This window comes from Perca flavescens, chromosome 8 (assembly GCF_004354835.1).
Source record: "Perca flavescens isolate YP-PL-M2 chromosome 8, PFLA_1.0, whole genome shotgun sequence".
In the NCBI taxonomy this organism is placed as follows: domain Eukaryota; kingdom Metazoa; phylum Chordata; class Actinopteri; order Perciformes; family Percidae; genus Perca; species Perca flavescens.
The window spans coordinates 38317476-38344614 of record NC_041338.1 but is presented as its reverse complement, the minus strand read 5'-3'; the positions used below and the strand labels follow the sequence as shown (position 1 = coordinate 38344614).

Below are 27139 nucleotides of genomic sequence, written 5' to 3'. Positions count from 1 at the left end.
GTGAAATATCAGCATTATTACACAGTTAAAGAATGAGTTTCATGGTCTTCATTCACCAACACTGAAGATACCATGTGGCTGATGGAGCTCCAGATGATGTAGAGAACTAACCTGAGCTAAGGTTCTGTTGATTACCAATCAATGATTTGATGGAGTCAGAGTAGAAGTGAGAATAAAATGTTTTATTAACAATTCCTCTTGCAAACAGAAAGCTTTTCATAATGTGGAGGAAACAATGTAATAAATCTGTCCTGAATTTCTTTCATCTTCGTAACATTGCTAAAATTAGGAATATCCTGTCTCAGAACGACGCTGAAAAACTAGTCCATGCATTTGTTACTTCTAGGCTGGACTATTGTAATTCCCTACTGTCAGGTTGCTCAAATAAGTCCCTTAAGACTCTCCAGCTGATCCAGAATGCTGCAGCGCGTGTTCTCACAAGAACTAAGAAAAGAGATCATATTTCTCCTGTATTAGCTTCTCTGCACTGGCTTCCTGTTGAATCCAGGATTGAGTTTAAAATCCTTCTATTGACCTACAAAGCTCTAAATGGTCTAGCACCATCATATCTAGATGAGCTCCTAATACCCTATTGTCCCACTAGAGCACTGCGCTCCCAGAATGCAGAGTTACTGGTGGTACCTAGAGTCTCTAAAAGTAGAATGGGAGCCAGAGCCTTCAGCTACCAGGCTCCTCTCCTATGGAACCAGCTCCCGATCTGGGTTCGGGGGGCAGAAACTGTAATCGCTTTCAAGAATGAACTAAAACTCTTCTATTTGATAAAGCTTATAGTTAGGGAGTGAGGAGTTGCAGTGTTCACCTAACTGGCCCACCTGCTTCTCTTCATAATTGTTAGATTAATAATACATAACAAAGTAGAGGGAGACAGGCCAGCCAAGCCCGATCCGGCAGGGGGAGAATTCTAAGCCCGAACAGGCTACCTCTCCTTATGACCTGTCTCTCTTAGTTACGCTGTTATAGTTACGCTGTTATAGTTCTAGACTGCCGGGGGACTTCCTTCCTCTGACACACTGAGCTGCTCTCTCCTCTCCATTTCTATTTACTTTTACTATTACTATTTGTGTGTATCCAGTCCCAGAAATGCTTGTTACTAATCCTAGCTTCTGGGGAGTTTACTCCCCGGAGTCCTTATGTTTTTTCCCCCAGCGTATTTCCTTGGAGAACGTTGGCACCAAGATCCTGGTTCCAGCTGTCGCCGTGGTCCTGCTGCACTCCCTGCCGAGCTCAGCGGTGCCCTGCAATGTCATGCTGCTTCCGGCTGAACCCTGCAGCTCCCGCTACATCCAGTCACTGTTCCATTATTAATGTGACTATTATCGCCACTGTTCATCACACCCCCAACCAGCCCGTCAGACACCGCCTACCAAGAGCCTGGGTCTGTCCGAGGTTTCTTCCCAAGAGGGAGTTTTTCCTCGCCACTGTCACACTGCTTGCTCTTGAGGGAATTACTGTAATTGTTGGAATTGTTGGGGCTTTGTAAATTATAGAGTGTGGTCTAGACCTACTCTATCTGTAAAGTGTCTCGAGATAACTCTTGTTATGATTTGATACTATAAATAAAATTGAATTGAATTGAATTGAATTGAATGATCTCTCTGAAACAAAAAGCTTTAACATACTTATTGAACAAAAGAACGCTAAAACAACCTGGTGAATGTAGTCCAGGGGCCTCATTTATAAAACCTGTTATGCAAGAAAAAGTTGTGTGAAGCAGGGTGAAATTTGTCCTCGCAACATAATCGGGATTTATAAAGAATTGCCATGCGTAAAATTTTTCCCAGTTTTCCGCAACCTTTTGACCACACGTGTGATTGTGGGTAATGCTCCCAAGGTTTTGTAGACTGCGTTTTAGTGAACTCCGATGGTATGCCCGTTTTCCGAACCTAACCCAGTTTTTGTTTTCCTGAACCCAACAATCCTGTTCTTTCTAAGCCGACCCGGGGAGAGGCAGGGGATCCTCCCACACCGTGCAGCGGAGGAAATGGGCTTTTGCTCCGCTGCTCTCCCCTGCCTCTCCCTGTGAAATGCGCTGTTTGTTTGATGTGTGTGTGTGTTACTGTGTGTGTGTGTGTGTGTGTGTGTGTGTGTGTGTGTGTCTATGTGTCTGTGCGTCTTTATGTGGTCGTGTCTGATTGTAGGTGTCTGTGTGCGGGAATGTTGTCTTTCTGCACCTGCTACAGTATTCCCACACAAAGTTACCAAATTGTTACATTTCAAGCACTTTCACCTGCTATGATTAAGTTCTAAGAAATAAGCACCAATAATGATCAAAAATCTTGTTTCTATTTTTTACCTTTTTAGGGCCCGAGCGCTGAAGGCCCTATTGAAACTGAAGGAATTGTTATTATTTTCTGCAAGTAAATTGGCTTTTTGAGGGGCTTAAAATATTCAAAAACTCACCAAAATTAATTTACGTATTCTAAGGGTTTTGGGAATAGGCGTGCAAAAATGTCTCACTAGCGGCCACTACAAAGTTAAAAACATTTAGCCCCTGCAGTGCGTTTAACGTAGACTCACGAAACTTGGTACACATATGTATCATGTCAAGATGTACAAAAAACTTCATTAGAGCCATACCCTAAACCAAGCAGGAAGTCCGCTATTTTGATTTCAAAGTTCGAAATTAGTGCGATTTTGGCCATTTCCACATGTACTTTAACGAACTCCTCCTAGAGATTTCATCCGATCAACTTCAAACTCGGTCTGTGCCATCTTAAGACGTTAAAGATGAAAAGTTGTTAAAAGAAAAACTTTTCGTCATAGGGCGTGGCCGTGGCGGGGCGGCCATTTTGAGTGTTTAGCGATGAACAAAGAAGATTTAACTTGAGTGTATGTTGTCTTATCTGTGTCAGTACCCGATCCGTTCTGCGCATGTGCAAGATGACACGTATGCCATGACGTATGCGCAGACGATAATACTGTTTTACGACCTACCCGATCTGTTCCACGCTAGCCTCCACCGGGATAGCTAACAGCTAATTCGGCTAACCGCTAGCCGATTCAGTCTAAAATAACATTAAGTCAAACTTAATGGGAGAAGCAGGCTACCGCTACATTAAGACTTTACAGTAATAACAATAAAGACAAGTATTGAGTGATTGTATTTTAAATGAGCACAAGTAAAGTAGAGCTGACGTAACAGCTGTTATATATGATAACGTTTATTTTCAAGTTTTATTTTGAGGGTCTTTTAAAGTTTACATGCTGTCTCAGCTAGCGGTTAGCCGAATTATCTGTTAGCTAAACTAACTTTAGCTTAACTGTGGAGGCTAACGGCAGACCGCTACAATCAGCTAGTGGTTAGCCAAATTAACCGTTAGCTAAACTAACGTTAGCTTCCCGATGGAGGCTAACGGCAGACCGCTATAATCACCTAGCGGTCCGCCGAATTAGCTATTAGCTAAACTAACGTTAGCTGGAGGCTAGCGTGGGAACAGATTGGGTAATGTCGTAAATCCTCGTACCACAGCGCATGCGTGAACATCTTGCGCAGAACGGATTGTGCAGGTGGAACGGATCGGGTACTGACAATCTGCCCGAAATTTCTCACGATTGACAAGGGTCCAGGCCTGAGGACACCTACAGGCCAAAATTGACATTTTGGGTCATAGCGCCCACCGCTGGCAACAGGAAATCTGCCTTATAAGACAAACATCATCCGATTTACATGAAACTCAGAATGTGTGGTCTACATGTGATACTGAGCCGCCCCCTATAATATAACCACGCCCACTTACTCAGGCCCCCTTTTTTATAACATTTGAACCGTTTAAGGCAAGGCAAGGCAAGACAGCTTTATTTATATAGCACATTTCAGCAACAGGGCAATTCAAAGTGCTTTACATAAAACATTAAAGAGCAGTTAGAAAACAATTAAAAAACAATAATAAACAAATTAAAAACATTAATAGACAAGAATAAAATTGATAGTGCAGTATAAGAATAAAAGTTACAGTGCAGTATAAGAAATTAAAGTTAATAAAATAGATTATTTAAAGAAAAGCAACATCAAAAAGATAGGTCTTTAGCTTAGATTTAAAAGAACTGAGAGTTGCAGCGGACCTACAGGTTTCTGGGAGTTTGTTCCAGATATGTGGAGCATAAAAACTGAACGCTGCTTCCCCCTGTTTAGTTCTGACTCTGCTGACAACAAGTAGACCTGTCCCAGACCACCTGAGAGGTCTGGGTGGGTCATAGTGTAGTAGTCCTGTCCCATAATGTAGTAACAGATCAGAAATGTATTTTGGCCCTAAACCGTTTAGTGATTTATAAACCAGTAAAAGTATTTTGAAATCAATTCTTTGAGGCACTGGAAGCCAGTGTAGAGACTTCAGTACTGGAGTGATGTGATCCACTTTCTTGGTTTTAGTGAGGACTCGAGCAGCAGCGTTCTGAATCAGCTGCAGCTGTCTGATTGATTTTTTAGGGAGACCTGTAAAGACACCGTTACAGTAGTCAAGTCTACTGAAGATAAAAGCATGGACAAGTTTTTCCAGATCCTGCTGAGACATAAGTCCTTTAACCCTTGATATATTTTTAAGGTGATAATAGGCTGATTTTTTAATTATGTTAATGTGACTTTTAAAATTTAGGTCTGAGTCCATGACTACACCAAGATTTCTGGCTTTGTCTGTTGTTTTTAACATTGTCGTTTGAAGCTGAGCGCTGACTTTCAATCGTTCCTCTTTTGCTCCAAAAACAACCACCTCCGTTTTTTCTTCATTTAATTTAAGAAAATTCTGGCACATCCAATCATTAATCTGTTCAATGCACATATTTAATTGTTGTATTGGGCTATAGTTCCCTGGCAATAAGGTTATGTAAATTTGTGTGTCATCCGCATAACTATGGTAACTTATTTAGTTGTTTTCCATAATCTGAGCCAGTGGAAGCATGTAGATGTTGAACAGAAGAGGCCCCAGAACTGAGCCTTGGGGAACTCCGCACGTCATATTTGTATGCTCAGATGTATAATTACCTATAGACAAAAAGTAGTCCCTATTCTTTAAATAGGATTCAAACCACTTTAGTACTGAGCCAGAAAGACCAACCCAGTTTTCCAATCGGTCAAGCAATATGTCATGGTCTACCGTATCAAATGCAGCACTGAGATCAAGTAATACTAAGACTGAAATTTTGCCACTATCTGTGTTTAAGTGGATATCATTAAAGACTTTAACAAGAGCTGTCTCAGTGCTGTGGTGTGGTCGAAAACCTGACTGGAAGGCATCAAAACTGTTATTTAGCGATAAGAAAAGGTTGAGTTGTTGAAAAACCACTTTTTCTATGATTTTACTTAAAAATGGAAGGTTTGATATCGGCCTATAGTTGCTCATTAGTGTCATGTCTAGATTGTTCTTTTTTAGGAGTGGCTTGATGACTGCAGTTTTCAGGGCCTGTGGGAAGATACCTGAGAGCAGAGATGTGTTTACAATATTTAGAAGATCAGAAGCCAAACAATTCAAAACATTCTTGAAAACACCCGTTGGTAGAATATCAAGGCAACAGGAGGAGGTTTTCAGATGTTTAAGGTATAGTCTTGTGTGAGGTATCATTGAACTCAGCGGACTTCATTCTTCATTGGTGATGGTTTGACCCGCCCCCTATGTTCAAGCTAAATCTGTTAAGTATTAAGGCTGTGTAACAAAAATACGAACACCACACAAGGGTTAAGGCTTCCAAACAGGATTTAGGATTTTCCCCATTTTTCTGTTTCATGATTGGTCATCAAGGGCTCCATTCAAACCTGGAATATTCATTGATTGATTAACATGGACCTTATTAGGACAAATGTGGGACGACCTTGGGAGGAGCGTGAGGCTCGTGCAGGACCGCTTAAGGTAACATACGTCTGTATTTATAACGAGAAGAGTGCGTACCGGTGTGCACCGCAAGGTGTTATAAATCAGAATATTGTTTTTGCGTCCGAAAATTCTGACTTTTTATGCACAAAGTCTTTAAGAATAGAATCTACACACAGTTTTATAAATGAGGCCCCAGAGGTCTGCAGCCTCCAGTCCTCTCCTCAGGCTGCCTGCAGCTTTCACAAACACTTATTTACTTAACACAGTTATTTATTGTTGTTTAAGGCTTAAAGTCGGCTGTCTTGAGTGTCCTGAGACTAGCTAGAGATTCCAAATCCAAATAAAGACGTCTCTTTAGAGAACAAATGAATTTGCTTTCACCATCAACGCTGCTGGGTTATCGTTGTTGCTAATTGATCTGTGGAGAGAAACTACCTCCATTTTAAGCACAGATTTTTTTTTTGGGGGGGAATATTGGGCGTATATTTGACAGAACAGTTATAGACAATAAAGAAGAGAGAGAGAGAGGGAGAGAGGGGGGGGGGGGTGATGACATGCAGTAAAGACAGGAAGGACTGAGCCTTTTAAACATGGGGCACACGCTCCTAGACACATTTCTTTAATTTTTTGGGGGTCAGAAATGGCTCCATGGATAGTAAAGATAAAGACCAAAGACAAAATGTACAGGGTACCTGAACCCTCACACTACTAGTGAAAACAGTTCAGGCTGCAGCTTTGAGCTGCGGCAGCAACTTTGGTTGATTTGAGTTTCTTCAGAAGTTCAGACTTCTTTTCTTCTACCAGTTTACGATGCTCTTCGTCCAGCTTCTTCCCCTCTTCACTGTTCCTCACTTTGTCCCAGTCCTCCTTCGTCTACACACCAAAGAAAATATCAGAACATCAGGTGATGAATCATCAGTCAACAAGCACAAATTATTACCCAACTATACAAAATTAAATAAAAGCTTCTACACTAGATGCCTATCTGACAGTGCTATAGCTAAATTTAAGGAAGATATTCCAACAGTGTTCATCTAGACCAGCGGGGGACGGGATATAGGTCCAGACACAGGACCCCTTCTCTTCTCTGCTTCTCTTCATAGTCAGATTCATCTACCAACCCTTATAGAACTCAGGTTTACCTTAGACCAGCTCTTAGTTATGCTGTTATAGTTCTAGACTGCCGGCGGACTTCCTTCCTTTGACACATTGAGCTCCTCTCCTCTCTTTCATCTTTGTACATCCATGTCCCAAAAAGGCTTGTTACTAACTTAGCTCTGGGGAGCTTCTTCCCCAGAGTCCTTATCTTTTCTTGCCCCACAGTTTTCTTGGATTAGGGTGGCACCTTGGTCCTGCTCGACGCTCTGCTATGCCCTGCAGTGCTCTGCCCTGTAATTCCCTGCTACGCCCTGAATTACTAAAACTACTATTTCTAGTCATAGTTCCATTATTTGTATAGTCATTGTTATTGCCACTGTTCATCACACTCCCAACCGGCACCGTCAGACACCGCCTACCAAGAGCCTGGGTCTGTCCCAGGTTTCTCCCTAAAAGGGAGTTTTTCCTCGCCACTGAATGCTCTTGGGAAATTACTGGAATTGTTGGGTCTTTGTAATTTATAGAGTGTGGTCTAGACCTACTCTATCTGTAAAGTGTCTTGAGATAACTCTTGTTATGATTTCATACTATAAATAAAATGTAATTGAAATTTAATTGACTTCTCACCATATCTTTGAAGGCCTCTCCTTTGTAGTAGCTCTGTGATGATGGAAACGTCAGTCCCTCCTCACCGAGCTTCTCCAGGCTCTCAGCCACCATGTGCAGCTCCTCTTCCTCTCCATCGAAGGCATACACCTTTCTGTCCTCACAGGTCATCAGGACCAGATGATCATACGGGCATGACGTCTCCTCCACTACTCCTACAACCTTCATGTTTACTATCTTAGGAAGGTAGAAATTCCCCCACCTATTCAACTCTTCATCATTCCCTTTGTAAATGGTGTCTTCCAGGCCTCCTATCTTCAACCTGGCACCAGCTGGATTCTTTAAGATGAAAGTCTGCGGACTATTCGTGGACACAAAGCCTGAAACCCATTCCAGGTAATCAGGCTCTGCAACCCATGGGGGACAAGAGGAATTAGGATGAAACATGTAAAACACTAACCATAGATAGTTTTATGATATTTGTAGTCTACCTTTTATGCTTTCCTTAATCAGATCCAACAGCTCACCTGCTGTCCTGAAAGGTAGAAAATTATTTAACAACTAAAGTGAGTTTATAAAAACAGAGAGAGAGTTTTCAGGGAGGAGAGTCTCCTCAGACAGCAACAATAACTTCTGCTGAATAACACCTGTCCCTTAACACACTACTGGAGCTGAGAAATACATCTGACTCACAGGCAGCAAGGACAAGATACAACTACTGAGGCTGATACAACATGGAGGACTCTAAAAATCAGACTTCACATCTTATTTATCATCAGGAGGAACATGACTAAGAGGTTTATATAGTTTAGTACTTCGCTCATTATGTTCCCTTGTGGAAGCAGAACTTGGCACAACACCGGTAGACAAATAACCTGATATCTTATTCTTTTTGTTTTATTAAATGTACTCTAATCATTCATGAATATATTAGATATTCATACAGACATTCCTGTAATCTTACGTTCCAACATCTGCTGTTAGTGTTTTATGGTTTATTATCAGCTGGAGGATGTTTATCTAGACGCCACTTTTAACAGAAAGTTATCGTTCAGCTCACACACACACACAATCACACGCACACACACACACAGTTATGAATATTTACCAATGCTGTAGGAACAGTCATCTTATAGAATGGCTGTTCCTGGGCAAAATAACACATAGTAATGCATGCATTCACACACTCCAAGTATGGACACTTAAAGGAACACGCCGACTTATTGGGACTTTATCTTATTCACTGTAACCCCCAGAGTTAGACCCTTCTCATCTCTTATTGGGACTTTATCTTATTCACTGTAACCCCCAGAGTTAGACTAGTCCATACATACCCTTCTCATCTCCGTGTGTGCTGTAATGCTGTCTGACGGCTCCAGCGGCATCAGGCCAGCACAGATCCTGCAGGTAACTGGTTCCAGTAATCCTACTGCTCCCAATAAGTGACAAAATAACTCCAACATGTTCCTATTCACATGTTGTGATTTATAGAGTCACAGCGTGTACAAAAAAAACAACGTAACATGAGACACAGCAGTCTTCTATCATGTTACTTTGTTTTTTGTACACGCTGTGACTGTACAAATCACAACATGTAAATAGGAACATGTTGGAGTTATTTTGTCACTTTTGTCACAATTCGGAGCAGTAGGCTAGTTGGAACCAGTTACCTGCAGGATCTGTGCTAGGCTAAGCTACCGGTGGGTGCGTCAGGCAGTTTTACAGCACTGTTAGGGGCTGAGCCCCCTAAAGGTCTGGTCCTAGAATCACCCTGTTAGGGGCTGAGCCCCCCTAAAGGTCTGGTCCTAGAATCACCCTGTTAGGGGCTGAGCCCCCCTAAAGGTCTGGTCCTAGAATCACCCTGTTAGGGGCTGAGCCCCCCTAAAGGTCTGGTCCTAGAATCAGCCTGGCTGTGTTACACCACTAATCAGTCCTCTGTCATATAACTGAGTTAATAGCAGTTAGATAGATAGATAGATAGATAGATAGATAGATAGATAGATAGATAGATACATAGATAGATACATAGATAGATAGATAGATATTGATCACAAAACTTCTTACATTGTGTCTGAGGGTCCAGGTTCATCGTCTGAGGTCTGCAGTTGTTCTTTGGACCAGTCACTGTCACTCCCTGCAGAACCACTCTTCTGTTTTAGAGTCAGTCTGAGAGGTAAAACAGGAACACTGAGTGAGCTCACAGCATGTAAAGGAAACGTGTGTAGTTTGTAGACACACACATGGACCAATCAGAGAGTAGAACCAGACCAGCAGCACTTCTCCTCTGAGATCTGTTCTTTTGGCTCCAAATGGAGACTCATCACTGCTTAGTGTTGATCAATTCTCCATATACATGAAATCAGGTAGAGTCACACACACACACACACACACACACACACACACACACACACACACACACACACACACACACACACACACACACACACACACACACACACACACCTAGGACCAGACCTTTAGGGGGGCTCAGCCCCTAACAGTGCTGTAAGGCTGCCTGACGCACCCACCGGTAGCTTAGCCTAGCACAGATCCTGCAGGTAACTGGTTCTAACTAGCCTACTGCTCCGAATTGTGACAAAAGTGACAAAATAACTCCAACATGTTCCTATTTACATGTTGTGATTTGTACAGTCACAGCGTGTACAAAAAACAACTTAACATGATAGAAGACTGCTGTGTCTCATGTTACGTTGTTTTTTGTACACCTTGTGGTCCCAGTCCCACAAGAGACAGACTCAGTGGAGGGTTGGTGGTCCCAGTCCCACTAGAGACAGACTCAGTGGAGGGTTGGTGGTCCCAGTCCCACTAGAGACAGACTCAGTGGAGGGTTGGTGGTCCCAGTCCCACTAGGGCTGCCCCCCATCCTCATATCAACTGGGACCATGAACACATCACGAAAGGCTGCGACATATCCTCATATCCATAGACTCAAAACAGATTGTTTGTTTTAGTTTAAAGAACATATCGGTAGAAAACTGCACTATAAAATGTAATTGTTTTTTTTAGTGCTGCCTTTTATATTTAATATAATGTTCATTTTGTCCATAAAATAATGTTGGAAGTGATTTTGTTTTATTTTATTAAATCAACAAGCATTTTGTTGAATTGTAGAAGAATACTGAAAGCAGCAGAAATACAGAACTGAATACATTTTAATATCTCTTTATGTATCGCCAGTAATATCATTATTGCATATTTCCTCATATCATGCAGCCCTAAGTCTCACCCACACAACACATTATCTGAAACTCATTACTTACACTCATTCAATAGAATTTTTAAATTATTAAGATTACTTCATACACTTTGTGTTGTTCATTTAATCTTCCCTGAACAGAACAGAAAACTGGTTCTTACTGGCAGGTTGGACCCTCTGGACCCAACTGCCGATCTTCGAACCTGAAAGGTAGAAAAGTTATTTAATAACAAAAGTGAGTTTACAAAAACAGAGAGCGTTTTTGGGAATATATAATCAAATCAATTAGAAAACCAGCTAAAAACAAACGGACTACACATAAATAAATGGATAAATAAGATCAATGAGTCCCACCATTTATCTGAAACATATTATTTACACTAATTCATGATGACAGAGAGAGTTTGTTAAATTATTAAAAATGTTTCATGGAGAAGGGGTTTCATTTTCATTTGTTACACAGGAAAGGATTAAAAGTAACATTAATTTGCAGTTTAAACGGGCCTGACTCAGTTTAAAAACTGGTTTCCAGCAGGTTCCTGTTCTGCAGAAACGTATAACATAGAACTTAGTTATGGCACATGAAGACAGAGACACATGTACAGGACATTAGCATGGACTAGACACATACAGACAACTAAAGACAGAGACACATGTACAGGACATTAGCATGGACTAGACACATACAGACAACTAAAGACAGAGACACATGAGGACATTAGCATGGACTAGACACATACAGACAACTAAAGACAGAGACACATGTACAGGACATTAGCATGGACTAGACACATACAGACAACTAAAGACAGAGACACATGTACAGGACATTAGCATGGACTAGACACACACAGACAACTAAAGACAGAGACACATGTACAGGACATTAGCATGGACTAGACACATACAGACAACTAAAGACAGAGACACATGTACAGGACATTAGCATGGACTAGACACATACAGACTACTAAAGACAGAGACACATGTACAGGACATTAGCATGGACTAGACACATACAGACTACTAAAGACAGAGACACATGTACAGGACATTAGCATGGACTAGACACATACAGACAACTAAAGACAGAGACACATGAGGACATTAGCATGGACTAGACACACACAGCATGTTAATTATATACGTAATACACATTCTTTGTCCATGTCAATCTGACAAACACATCTACTAAAGACAACAATGCAGAAAGTGGATTTAAATAAGTGTAACATTATACTTCTCACTCCTGTGAGTCAACAACAACAACAAAAATCCAGTGTTTTGTTGAGATGTATCTATGATATCTTTATTATTATTTTCTGATTGACCTGATTTTCTGTTATCTTTTACATGTTCAAAATACATTTCAAAGACAGAAAGTGTTTCTCATTTTATCTTCTCTGAACAGAACAGAAAACTGGTTCTTACATGGGTATCGCCGCCGCCATTCTGGATCTCTGTAGAAAACAAAATGGGTTCATCGTTAAAAGTAGTGCTGGAAAAATACTTAAAAAAAAAAAAAAAAAAAAAAAACATTTACTCCAGTACTGAAAGTAATGAGATTACAATACAATAAAATATTAATATTATCACAGATTCTGGGCATTTATTCTTTAATTAAAAACTAAAAACATTTTAAATTAAAAACACTGATTAACACCACTTATGACGTCATTTAACGCCAACTTCACGGTCATATATTATATTATATATAATGGAGAATCAGTGTGGATTTTAAAGCTGAGAAAATAATTATTTACCAAGTAAATTAATTTAATAAAACATTTTATTATAATTCTCAATAATCATATTTAGTTCACATTAGCTTTGTAAGGTGTGTTTGTATTCTAATAACATAAAATAATAACATATTTGTTGCATGAAGAGCTCTTATTATATGAAACAAGAAATACAAAATAAATAGAATGATAAGAAATAAAACGTGTTCATTATGAGGTGGCACAATTATATCCACCTTGGCTATAGATAATATATAATGTAATATAAGATAATATATAATGTAATATAAGATTATATATAATGTAATATGAGATCATATATAATGTAATATAAGATTATATAAAATGTAATATAAGATCATATATAATGCAGTAGAGATTGAGAGGTTATATATAATGTAATATGAGATCATATATAATAATAATGTAATATAATAAACCAGTGTAAAGACTGGAAGCAGTAGAGATTGAGAGGTTATATATAATGTAATATGAGATCATATATAATAATAATGTAATATAATAAGCCAGTGTAAAGACTGGAAGCAGTAGAGATTGAGAGGTTATATATAATGTAATATGAGATCATATATAATGTAATATAATAAACCAGTGTAAAGACTGGAAGCAGCGGAGATAGAAAGGTTATATATAATGTAATATGAGATCATATATAATAATAATGTAATATAATAAACCAGTGTAAAGACTAGAAGCAGCGGAGATAGAGAGGTTATATATAATGTAATATGAGATCATATATAACAATAATGTAATAAGCCAGTCTAAAGACTGGAAGCAGTGGAGATAGAGAGTTTATATATATATATATATATATATATATATATATATATATATATATATATATATATATATATATATATATATATATAATATATATATAATAAGCCAGAGATAATAAGAGAGATAGCTGGGCTCCGGTTGGTTTTTCTCTCCCCAGTGGTCTGAACATCTGGTGATTCCGTTAAATATGTTTTAGTATGTTGAATATGTTTCAGCATGTTAAATATGTTTCAGTATGTTAAATATGATTCAGTATGTTAAATATGTTTCAGTATGTTGAATATGTGTCAGCATGTTAAATATGTTTCAGTATGTTAAATATGATTCAGTATGTTAAATATGTTTCAGTATGTTGAATATGTTTCAGCATGTTAAATATGTTTCAGTATGTTAAATATGTTTCAGTATGTTGAATATGTTTCAGTATGTTGAATATGTTTCAGTATGTTAAATATGATTCAGTATGTTAAATATGTTTCAGTATGTTGAATATGTTTCAGTATGTTAAATATGTTTCAGTATGTTGAATATGTTTCAGTATGTTGAATATGTTTCAGTATGTTAAATATGATTCAGTATGTTAAATATGTTTCAATATGTTGAATATGTTTCAGTATGTTGAATATGTTTCAGTATGTTAAATATGATTCAGTATGTTAAATATGTTTCAATATGTTGAATATGTTTCAGTATGTTGAATATGTTTCAGTATGTTAAATATGATTCAGTATGTTAAATATGATTCAGTATGTTGAATATGTTTCAGTATGTTAAATATGATTCAGTATGTTGAATATGTTTCAGTATGTTAAATATGATTCAGTATGTTGGATATGATTCTAACATATAACAGATTCTACAGAGGGATGGGGTCTAGACTACCATATAAAGCTCTATATAAATAAAATGTATTATTATCATCATCATCATCATCATCATCATCATCATCATCATTATTATTATTATTATTATAAGAGACGAGACGTCTGGTTTTCTTTCCTGATAACTGGTTGATTCACTCCGAGCTTGGCCACATCTTGCTCACCATGTCCATGGATTTATAATAAAACACCATGTTGAGATGTTATTATACATCCATGTGTCGCACACACCACACACTGCACACCGCACACCGCACACCGCACACCGCACACCGCACACCGCACACCGCACACCGTGCCCTCTCCATGAAGAAGAAAACCACGAACACAAACAGCACCTGGACCTTATAATACAGTTATATATATATATTTATATACAGTACAGGCCAAACGTTTGGACACACCTTCTCATTCAATGTGTTTCCTTTTTATTTTCATGACTATTTACATTGTAGATTCTCACTGAAGGCATCAAAACTATGAATGAACACATATGGAATTATGTACTTAACAAAAAGTGTGAAATAACTGAAAACATGTCTTATATTTTAGATTCTTCAAAGTAGCCACCCTTTTTTTTTTATTAATAAGGGAAATAATTCCACTAATGAACCCTGACAAAGCACACCTGTGAAGGTAAAACCATTTCAGGTGACTACCTCATGAAGCTCATTGAGAGAACACCAAGGGTTTGCAGAGTTATCAAAAAAAGCAAAGGGTGGCTACTTTGAAGAATCTAAAATATAAGACATGTTTTCAGTTATTTCACACTTTCTTGTTAAGTACATAATTCCATATGTGTTCATTCATAGTTTTGATGCCTTCAGTGAGAATCTACAATGTAAATAGTCATGAAAATAAAAAGGAAACGCATTGAATGAGAAAGTGTGTCCAAACTTTTGGCCTGTACTGTATACATATCATAAGTCCTGTTTGTGTCTGTCTTACTATGATCTACACCTCCAGCCTCATTATGTTTTTAACTAAAGAAACACAAGCTGGTATAAAATAAAGTTATATATCTGAGTCACAAACGGAGTCAATTGTAAAGTCACACACACACACACACACACACACACACACACACACACACACAGCAAGAATTTATTGATGATGTTAGGGTATAATGTAATCCTTCCAAAGAACAAGAAATAATTTAAGACCTTTGAAAATGAAATAAAAGTCTTTTAAGTCCTTATTTTTAGAAAATTATATTTAAACTTTTAAGATGCTGTTTTGAGTTCTGAGGAGAAAACTAACTGAATTCTGACTCAGAACTCAAATTCATTTTCCTCTTCCTAGTAGTCTGTCTAAGATTTTGTAAAAATGATCGCCAGAACTAAAATATTAAACAATGCGTCACAAGAAACAATCAGCAGAAACATTTTCCCTCTTTGTTCTTTTCATCTCAAATCAGATGTGAAAACTTAAACACGTTAAAACTCAAACTTAAACACAACAAAGTAAAATTCAAAACACTGTTCAGTAATTATTCATAAAACCAGCAGAAATAAGATGTGTTACCTGAGCTGAAGAGTAGACTGAAGGCTTCACCGTCCTCACGGAGATATGACAACAGCAGCTACATGTTGGAGACACACTTCAGATGTTGCATCATTTCCCATCAGCCATCAGTTCAGGGGAAGACTGTGGAAATATTACCATCTGCTGGTAGAAAGTATCTCCTACAGGGAGAATAAAGTCTATCTGCTGGTAGAAAACTTTTTTTTTGGTTGCAGGAACGTTCCCTGAAGGTTAGGTTTTGGTAGAGGAGCTGCAGAAGATGAGTTCTGGAGATAACGTTGCTTCAGCAGAGATTTGGGAGAGGTTTGACAGGTTGACTTCATGTGTCTGTGTTCAGACATGTAAAGATAAAACTAGCAGGGTCACACATCAAACTGTAATAAACTCAAAAACTAAAAAAACAGACAATGAGGATTAGTTTCCTGTGTTTACTTTAATAATTTTGTAGAAGCTTCATATACAAGATAAAATATGAAGCTGCTGTAGACATAGGCTAATGTGTTTAGATCTTCTTTCTGTTTGTTACAAACCAAATATGTATCTGTTAGAATATGAGAAACAGCTGATAACTTTATAAACATGATAACAACTTCTATTGTTGTTTAGAAACGTGTTAATAGCTGCAGTACTCCATGGATCCACAGGGTGGAGCTGCAACACAAAGCAGACCACTAACAGCCATAGAAATGAGAAGGTGCAAATGGTTTGTTCAATAAAGTTTAAAAAAAAGAAGACGGCGAAGTTTAGTTTTTACTTTTTTTTATTAAACATTGAAGAACTTACAATCTTAAGCATACATCTCGTAGAGGATTACATTTAATTAAAAATAAATATTTAAAAGATACACACGTTCAACGAGAGAGAATTCAACGTCATAAAGAGGCGACGTTAAGTTTGTTTACCTCCAGTTCAACATGGAGGATTCCTCCGTAGCAGCCGCTCTGCTCTGCTCCGTGGTCAGCCTGTCCGGGCCCCCGGTGCCCCCGGTGCCCCCCCCGGTGTCCGGTACCGGGCTGTCGGAGCTGTGGCGGCTCCAGGCGGCCGTGCTGAGGCGGGGCAGGGCCCGGGAGATGGTGCAGCGGGACCGGAGGAGGAGGCAGTATCTCCGGAGGAGGAGGGCCTTCCTGCTGTCCTCCATCACCGCCATCCTCAGCCTCATCTCGGCCAGCAGCAGCAGACACGTCTGGGTCCGGAACCGGAGCCCCGGACACACCTTCTGGGCCCAGGCCCAGACCTTCGACCAGGACGAGTGGAAGGTCTTTACATTATAATATATCATTATTATTATTATTATTATTATTATTATTATTATTATTATTATTATTATTATATCCACTTTTATAAACATTAGGAGTCATATTTCTGTCTGTCTGTCTGTCTGTATCTTTGTGTGCCTGCAGGTCTGCTGGACTGCAGGTCTGTCTGTCTGTCTGTCTGTCTGTCTGTCTGTCTGTCTGTCTGTCACCAAGAGTCCTTCCATTATTTCCACTGTTATAAGAAGTTTACTTCTGTCTATCTTTATCTTATCTTTATCTTTGTTGTAATGTGACTGAGTACATGTACTCCAGTCCTGTACTTGAGTCCAGATGTTGAGGTACTTGTACTTTACTTGAGTCTTTTCGGACCCCCGGCCACAACTTCTGGGTCCCGGCCCAGACCTTCGACCAGGACGAGTGGAAGCTCTTTACATACATATACAATACAATATACATATAATATACATAACTCTGACTGTCTGTCTGTGTAAATTACAGATTACATTACCTGAGGTAACTCCAGTTCTATACCTGACTTGTTAACAGACCCGGTTCTATAACCGATTTGTTACCAGGCCCAGTTCCGTGTGTCCCGGGAGACCTTTGACTACCTGCTGGACCGGATCGGCCCGGCTATCAAGCGCCGGCGGACCAACTACCGCGCGCCCATCGAGCCGCGGCGCCGTCTGGCCATCACGCTGTGGTCCATCGCTGGGCTGTTCGGAGTGGGCATCGCCACAGTGTGTGTTATCGTCAGGCAGGTAGGGTTGCACACACACACACATAGACACACACACAGAGACACACACACACACACACACACACACACACACACACACACACAGAGACACACACACACAGAGACACACACACACACACACAGACACACACACACACAAACACAGAGACACACACACTCACACAGACACACTCACACAGACACACACACACACACACACACACACACACACAAAGACAGAAACAGAGACACACACACGCACACACGCACACACAGAGACACAGACACACTCACACAGACACTCACACACACACACACACACACACACACACACACACACACACAGACACACATACACACACACGCACACACAGAGACACACACACACACAGAGTCACACAGACACACACACACACACACACACAGAGACAAAGACACACACTAACACACTCACTCACACACACACACACACACACACACACACACACAAAGACAGAAACAGAGACACACACACTCACACTCACACAGACACACACACACATACACTCACACAGACACACACACACATACACTCACACAGACACACACACACATACACTCACACAGACACAGACACACATACACTCACACACAGACACACACACTCACACTCACACAGACACACACACACTCACACAGACACACACCCAGAGAAACGCATGCAGACACACACACACACACACACCCCCAGTGTAGTCTCCCCCATGTTAACCCCCCCATGTGTCAGGTGACCTGGGCCATCGTGGAGCGTCTGTACCGCTGCGTGGTGTCTCTGCCGAGCGGCCGGCGGCTGGATGCCACCGTGGCGGCCTTCAGGGCCCGCTGCTACCCGCAGTGCGCCGGGCGCCATCGGCAGCACTCACATCCCCATCGCCCCCCCCAGGGACAACCCAGACCACTACCTCAACCGCCGGGGGTGGCACTCGGTGGTGCTGCAGGCCGTGGTCGACCACAACGCCTGGTAACATCACAGAGACACACACACACAAAGATACACACACTCACACAGACACAGACACACACACACACACACACACACACACACACACACACACACACACAAAGAAACACACACACACACACACACACACACACACACACCCACACACACACACGCAAAGAGACACACACACACACACAGACACAGAGATACACACACACACACAAAGAGACACACTCACACAGACACAGAGACACACACACACACACACACACAAAGAGACACACACAGACACAGAGACACACACACACGCACACACACAAACACAGAGACACACACACACACACAGACACACACACACACACACACACATACACTCACACAGAGACACACACACTCAACATCACTACGAAGAGAAGCAGGTGGCCGGTGTAGGCGTACACTGCAACTCCTCACTCCCTAACTATAAGCTTTATCAAAGAGGAGAGTTTTCAGTTTAGTCTTAAATGTGGTGACGGTGTCTGCCCCCCGAACCCAGACTGGGAGCTGGTTCCATAGGAGAGGAGCCTGGTAGCTGAAGGCTCTGGCTCCCGGTCTACTTTTAGAGACTCTAGGAACCACCAGTAACTCTGCATTCTGGGAGCGTAGTGCTTTAGTGGGGCAATAAGGTACTAAGAGCTGTTCTAGATAGGATGGTGCTAGACCATTTAGAGCTTTGTGGGTCAAGAGAAGGATTTTAAAGTCAATCCTGGATTTAACAGGAAGCCAATGCAGAGAAGCTAATACAGGAGAAATATGATCTCTTTTCTTAGTTCTCGTTAGAACACGTGCTGCAGCATTCTGGATCAGCTGGAGAGTCTTAAGGGACTTATTAGAGCAACCTGACAGTAGGGAATTACAATAGTCCAGCCTGGAAGTAACGAATGCATGGACTAGTTTTTCAGCGTCATTTTGAGACAGGATATTACTAATTTTGGCAATGTTACGAAGATGAAAAAAGGCTGTTCTCGAGGTTTGTTGTAAGATAAAACAATAACATGGACTTTGTCTCAGGAAAGGGAATTGAAATATAAAAATACATACATCGAAATATGTTTAAAAGAAATGTAAAAAAAAATATTGACAAAATAAAGTTGAAGAACAGACAAAGACTAGCAGCGCAGCGTCAGACACCTTTCTGGTGTGCAAAGACAGAAAACACCACGCAACAGACACACAACAGACACGCAACAGACACGCAACAGACACGCAACAGACACACAACAGACACGCAACAGACACGCAACAGACACGCAACAGACACGCAACAGACACGCAACAGACACACAACAGACACGCAGCTAGTCTGCAGGAGGACTCACACTCGGCCATTCTTTTCATCTGGCGATTGTTTAGAGAAATAGATTTAGATGAGAGCTCCATCTTTAAATCTAGATCTGGAACCTGAACAATGTTTTCATGATTTAAATAATCAGACAACAACCTCAGATTACACGTCTTTTTTTATGCAAATTTTAAAACATTCTGAAATAACTCACCTGGCTTCTTTTCATCTCTCTAGTTTAGAGAAAAAGATTTAGCAGGTGATTTTAAATCTAGATCTGAACCTCAAGGTGAAGGTGTCTTTTTTGTTCCTAAAACAGTTTCTGGCTGCTCTCCTCTCTAGTTTGAAAACCCCTGCAGGTGATTTTAGGCGCTGACCTCAGGTGAAGGTGTGTTTTTGTTCCTCAACAGTTTCACGGACGTGTACGCTGGCTGGCCCGGCGGGACCAGCAGCGCCGCGGTGCTGTCCAGCTCAGACCTGTACCTGAAGGCAGAGGCTGTCCAGGACGGGACCTGTTACCTGACAGGTGAGGACCCTTTATACCTGTTCCCCGACAGGTGAGTCCTACACCCTTTATACCTGTTCCCCGACAGGTGAGTCCTACACCCTTTATACCTGTTCCCCCGACAGGTGAGTCCTACACCCTTTATACCTGTTCCCCCGACAGGTGAGTCCTACACCCTTTATACCTGTTCCCCCGACAGGTGAGTCCTACACCCTTTATACCTGTTCCCCCGACAGGTGAGTCCTACACCCTTTATACCTGTTCCCCCGACAGGTGAGTCCTACACCCTTTAAACCTGTTCCCCCGACAGGTGAGTCCTACACCCTTTATACCTGTTCCCCCGACAGGTGAGTCCTACACCCTTTATACCTGTTCCCCCGACAGGTGAGTCCTACACCCTTTATACCTGTGTGTGTGTGTGTGTGTGTGTGTGTGTGTGTGTGTGTGTGTGTGTGTGTGTGTGTGTGTGTGTGTGTGTGTGTGTGAGATCCCGTGATGTCAGTGTGTGTGTGTGTGTGATCCTGTGATGTCAGTGTGTGTGTGTGTGTGTGTGTGTGATCCTGTGAATATAAACTCTCTCTCCCAGAACTCCGTGTGTGTGTGTGTGTGTGTGTGTGTGTGTGTGTGTGTGTGTGTGTGTGTGAGATCCTGTGATGTCAGTGTGTGTGTGTGCGTGTGATCCTGTGATGTCAGTGTGTGTGTGTGTGTGTGTGTGTGTGTGTGTGTGTGTGTGATGTGTGTGTGTGTGTGTGTGTGTGTGTGTGTGTGTGTGTGTGTGTGTGTGTGTGTGTGTGTGTGTGTGTGTGTGAGATCCTGTGATGTCAGTGTGTGTGTGTGTGTGTGTGATGTCAGTGTGTGTGTGTGTGTGTGTGTGTGTGTGAGTGAGAGTGTGTGATGTGTGTGTGTGTGTGTGTGTGATGTCAGTGTGTGTGTGTGTGTGTGTGTGTGTGTGTGTGTGATGTCAGTGTGTGTGTGTGTGTGTGTGTGTGTGTGTGTGTGTGTGTGTGAGTGTGTGTGTGTGTGTGTGTGTGTGTGTGTGTGTGATCCCGTGATGTCAGTGTGTGTGTGTGTGTGTGTGAGTGATCCCGGTGTGTGTGTGTGTGTGTGTGTGTGTGTGTGTGTGTGTGTGTGTGTGTGTGTGTGTGTGTGTGTGTGTGTGTGTGTGATGTCAGTGTGTGTGACCCTCTGAATGTAAACTCTCTCCCCAGTGTGTGTGTGTGTGAGTGAGATCCCGTGATGATGTGTGTGTGTGTGTGTGTGATGTCAGTTGTGTGTGTGTGTGTGTGTGTGTGTGTGTGTGTGTGTGTGTGATGTCTGCTGAAGAAGAGCGAGGTGGGTGTGTGTGTGTGGTGTGTGTGTGTGTGTGTGTGTGATGTCAGCCGGTGTGTGACCCTCCTGAATGGGGCGTAAACTCTCGCCCCAGAACTCCGTGGTGTGAGACGCACGCCCGGGAGATCCGCACCGAGGTCATCGGCTCACAACATGACCACTATACTGCAGTACTGAGGAACTGCAGTACTGAGGCTGATGAACTGAGGCTATACTGCAGTACCCGTACCGCACCGCCGAGGTCATCAGAGACACGCTCGCTCACAACATGACCACTATACTGCAGTACTGAGGCTATACTGCAGTACTGAGGCTATACTGCAGTACTGATACTATACTGCAGTACTGAGGCTATACTGCAGTACTGAGTACACGTACTGCACCACCGAGGTCATCAGAGACACGCTCGCTCACAACATGACCACTATACTGCAGTACTGAGGCTATACTGCAGTACTGAGGCTATACTGCAGTACTGAGGCTATACTGCAGTACTGAGGCTATACTGCAGTACTGAGTACACGTACTGCACCGCCGAGGTCATCAGAGACACGCTCGCTCACAACATGACCACTATACTGCAGTACTGAGGCTATACTGCAGTACTGAGTACCGTACTGCACCGCCGAGGTCATCAGAGACACGCTCGCTCACAACATGACCACTATACTGCAGTACTGAGGCTATACTGCAGTACTGAGTACACGTACTGCACCGCCGAGGTCATCAGAGACACGCTCGCTCACAACATGACCACTATACTGCAGTACTGAGGCTATACTGCAGTACTGAGTACACGTACTGCAGTACTGATGCTATACTGCAGTACTGAGGCTATACTGCAGTACTGACGCTATACTGCAGTACTGAGTACACGTACTGCACCGCCGAGGTCATCAGAGACACGCCGCTCACAACATGACCACTATACATGTACCACTATACTGCAGTACTGAGGCTATACTGCAGTACTGAGTACACGTACTGCACCGCCAAGGTCATCAGAGACACGCTCGCTCACAACATGACCACTATACTGCAGTACTGAGGCTATACTGCAGTACTGAGGCTATACTGCAGTACTGATACTATACTGCAGTACTGAGTACACGTACTGCACCGCCGAGGTCATCAGAGACACGCTCGCTCACAACATGACCACTATACTGCAGTACTGATACTATACTGCAGTACTGACACTATACTGCAGTACTGATACTATACTGCAGTACTGAGTACACGTACTGCACCGCCGAGGTCATCAGAGACACGCTCGCTCACAACATGACCACTATACTGCAGTACTGAGGCTATACTGCAGTACTGAGGCTATACTGCAGTACTGAGGCTATACTGCAGTACTGATACTATACTGCAGTACTGAGTACACGTACTGCACCGCCGAGGTCATCAGAGACACGCTCGCTCACAACATGACCACTATACTGCAGTACTGATACTATACTGCAGTACTGACACTATACTGCAGTACTGATACTATACTGCAGTACTGAGTACACGTACTGCACCGCCAAGGTCATCAGAGACACGCTCGCTCACAACATGACCACTATACTGCAGTACTGAGGCTATACTGCAGTACTGAGGCTATACTGCAGTACTGAGTACACGTACTGCACCGCCGAGGTCATCAGAGACACGCTCGCTCACAACATGACCACTATACTGCAGTACTGAGGCTATACTGCAGTACTGAGGCTATACTGCAGTACTGAGTACGCGTACTGCACCGCCGAGGTCATCAGAGACACGCTCGCTCACAACATGACCACTATACTGCAGTACTGAGGCTATACTGCAGTACTGATACTATACTGCAGTACTGAGGCTATACTGCAGTACTGAGTACACGTACCGCACCGCCGAGGTCATCAGAGACACGCTCGCTCACAACATGACCACTATACTGCAGTACTGAGGCTATACTGCAGTACTGACACTATACTGCAGTACTGATACTATACTGCAGTACTGAGTACACGTACTGCACCGCCGAGGTCATCAGAGACACGCTCACTCACAACATGACCACTATACTGCAGTACTGACGCTATACTGCAGTACTGAGGCTATACTGCAGTACTGACACTATACTGCAGTACTGATACTATACTGCAGTACTGAGTACACGTACTGCACCGCCGAGGTCATCAGAGACACGCTCGCTCACAACATGACCACTATACTGCAGTACTGAGGCTATACTGCAGTACTGAGGCTATACTGCAGTACTGAGGCTATACTGCAGTACTGATACTATACTGCAGTACTGAGGCTATACTGCAGTACTGATGCTATACTGCAGTACTGAGGCTATACTGCAGTACTGATACTATACTGCAGTACTGATACTATACTGCAGGACTGATACTATACTGCAGTACTGAGGCTATACTGCAGTACTGATACTATACTGCAGTACTGATACTATACTGCAGGACTGATGGTATACTGCAGTACTGATACTATACTGCAGTACTGATACTATACTGCAGGACTGATACTATACTGCAGGACTGATGGTATACTGCAGGACTGATGGTATACTGCAGTACTGAGGCTATACTGCAGTACTGAGGCTATACTGCAGTACTGATACTATACTGCAGTACTGAGGCTATACTGCAGTACTGATGCTATACTGCAGTACTGAGGCTATACTGCAGTACTGATACTATACTGCAGGACTGATACTATACTGCAGTACTGAGGCTATACTGCAGTACTGATACTATACTGCAGTACTGATACTATACTGCAGGACTGATGGTATACTGCAGTACTGAGGCTATACTGCAGTACTGAGGCTATACTGCAGTACTGAGGCTATACTGCAGGACTGATACTATACTGCAGTACTGAGGCTATACTGCAGTACTGATACTATACTGCAGGACTGATACTATACTGCAGGACTGATACTATACTGCAGTATTGATACTATACTGCAGTACTGAGGCTATACTGCAGTATTGATACTATACTGCAGTACTGAGGCTATACTGCAGTACTGATACTATACTGCAGGACTGATACTATACTGCAGTACTGATACTATACTGCAGTACTGAGGCTATACTGCAGTACTGATACTATACTGCAGTACTGAGGCTATACTGCAGTACTGAGGCTATACTGCAGTACTGATACTATACTGCAGGACTGATACTATACTGCAGTACTGACTGAGTACTGAGGCTATACTGCAGTACTGAGGCTATACTGCAGTACTGATACTATACTGCAGTACTGAGGCTATACTGCAGTACTGATGCTATACTGCAGTACTGATGCTATACTGCAGTACTGAGGCTATACTGCAGTACTGATGCTATACTGCAGTACTGAGGCTATACTGCAGTACTGAGGCTCAACATGCTGACTTTACTGGACAAAGAGGAAAAAGACAGACAGCCCTCTAACTGTCCCAACAGCAGTGAGAATAAGTTTATTAACATGCTGATTATTAACAGGACCGAGAGAATAAGTTTATTAACATGCTGATTATTAACAGGACCGAGAGAATAAGTTTATTAACATGCTGATTAATAACAGGACAGTGAGAATAAGTTTATTAACATGCTGATTAATAACAGGACAGTGAGAATAACTTTATTAACATGCTGATTAATAACAGGACCGAGAGAATAACTTTATTAACATGCTGATTAATAACATGGCAGAGAGTCCTGAGTGAGAGAAGATGTTTACATGAAGAGAGGAAACCATCATCACAACACTTTATATATCCAGATGTATTAAACTGTTAGCCTGGTGAGAGGGTCCTGATCTCTAGAGCTCCTGATCTGTTGATAGTGTGTTAGTTTTGTAAATAAGTTTAAAACGAATCATCTTCTGTAGTCAAACACACTGGTCTATTTAAGACCAAGGAGGACATCTAGTGGTCTTTCTATAATCCTACAACTCTGAACCTTCCTCTACCAAAATGGAGGCTTGTCATTGGTTGTGTTTTTTGATTGGTCTGTTTGAAAGCTTATAAGAAGGTTTCTTCCTGTTTTGGAAATTGATTGACTCCCTGACGAAGGCTTGTATGCCGAAACGCGTCGGAGTAATTTAAGATTTATGATGACTAAGCCATAAATAAAGGCTTTGTATTTTTCTAAAAGAGAGTGCCTTGGAGTTTCCTTATTGGTTTCTGAATCCTCTTCTGTAGTTTAACTCTGATATAAAAACTACTTTGATGTTTGATATTTTAAGTATATTTTGTGATAAAACTTGTGTACACGTGTAGAGTTGTGGATGTTGGACTTTTCCTGAGTCATGGTTCCCGCTGGCCCGGGGAACGTAAAACGCTGAGTCATCGTTCCATCTTCATCGTCTCATAAATGACGTCATCATTAGAAAATGTTTGTTGAATGACGTGATGGTAATCTGCCGTTAGCCAATCAGGAACGGAGTTACGCTCAACCCTTTTTTTTCTTTAAGCTTCTGACGCTTTCAACGTTTTCAGACTTTTTTTCCTGTTTTTTTTTTTTTTTGGTTGACATTTTTATTTTTAAGTTTGACTTCACTTTTTTCTGATTTGTTTAGGGGCCAGTAAAAGTTGACTTTGGGCAAATTGGGAAAAAGCAATCTCCTTTCTGGAAGTGAAAGTGAAAAACAAGTGAAGCCCCGTTAACATTGAACGGTGTTCAGCATCTAATGTGAGCTACGGAGGTTAACTTATAACGGAGTATTGTTCTAGTCCAGGGGTGGCCAACCTGTGGCTCTTAAGCCACATGCGGCTCTTTGCCGGCTCCTTTGAGGCTCTTACTGTGTTATTGGTAGATTTTTTTTTTTTACTTTTTGAAACATTTCAGATAAGTTTAAAAAAAAAAAAAAAAAAAAAAAAAAAAAGCATTTGAATGATGCATTTGCCAATTATTTTAAAATAAAAAATAATGCAGCAGAGTTTTTTTTTATGGACAGATTCTGTAACCTGAGGAAAAAAAAGCGCCACAGATCACCTTCCTCATTAACCCTTTCACTGCTGATTGTTTGAAAGCCCCTCTAGTGACAAATGAGTGAAAGACAGGCCACAACCGAGTACAACCAGACCTAAAAAGGATTGTGGATAACAAAGACTGTCAGGTTTCCCACTGAGTCAATCTAAGTAAAAAAAAAAAAAACCTATGAAAACTGCAATGTATTATGACTTTCATTAGATCTGGAAGTCACTGTTGTAATGTGGACCTGCATGTGTTGTGTGGCTTTTTGCTATGGTGCGTGTTTTTTTGTGGCTCTTTATGCTGAACTGGTTGGCCACCCCTGTTCTAGTGAGTTCTTGTT

The 27139-nt window shown here is 41.6% G+C and overlaps 2 protein-coding genes across 3 annotated transcripts; one reads left to right on the top strand and one right to left on the bottom strand.

Annotated features, from left to right (window-relative positions):
- Positions 1–5683: 5683 nt before the first annotated feature.
- On the bottom strand, positions 5684–15790 carry LOC114560597 (uncharacterized). 2 transcript variants are annotated; one of them, XM_028586086.1, is made up of 7 exons: positions 15698–15790; positions 12178–12206; positions 10908–10949; positions 9594–9695; positions 8021–8064; positions 7551–7936; positions 5684–6698 (listed from the first exon to the last, which is right to left on the bottom strand). In XM_028586086.1, the coding sequence occupies exons 2-7, from the start codon at positions 12195–12197 to the stop codon at positions 6534–6536; spliced, it is 759 nt and encodes a 252-aa protein (XP_028441887.1). In that variant the 5' UTR covers positions 12198–12206; positions 15698–15790; the 3' UTR covers positions 5684–6533. The 2 variants fall into 2 exon arrangements, with proteins under 2 accessions (XP_028441887.1, XP_028441889.1); XM_028586088.1 differs by having other exon boundaries at positions 8057–8064.
- Positions 15791–17655: 1865 nt separating this feature from the next.
- Positions 17656–20777, top strand: LOC114560136 (putative nuclease HARBI1). Its single transcript, XM_028585286.1, has 5 exons — positions 17656–17714; positions 18459–18692; positions 20406–20521; positions 20626–20662; positions 20774–20777. The coding sequence occupies exons 2-5, from the start codon at positions 18526–18528 to the stop codon at positions 20775–20777; spliced, it is 324 nt and encodes a 107-aa protein (XP_028441087.1). The 5' UTR covers positions 17656–17714; positions 18459–18525.
- Positions 20778–27139: the final 6362 nt, after the last annotated feature.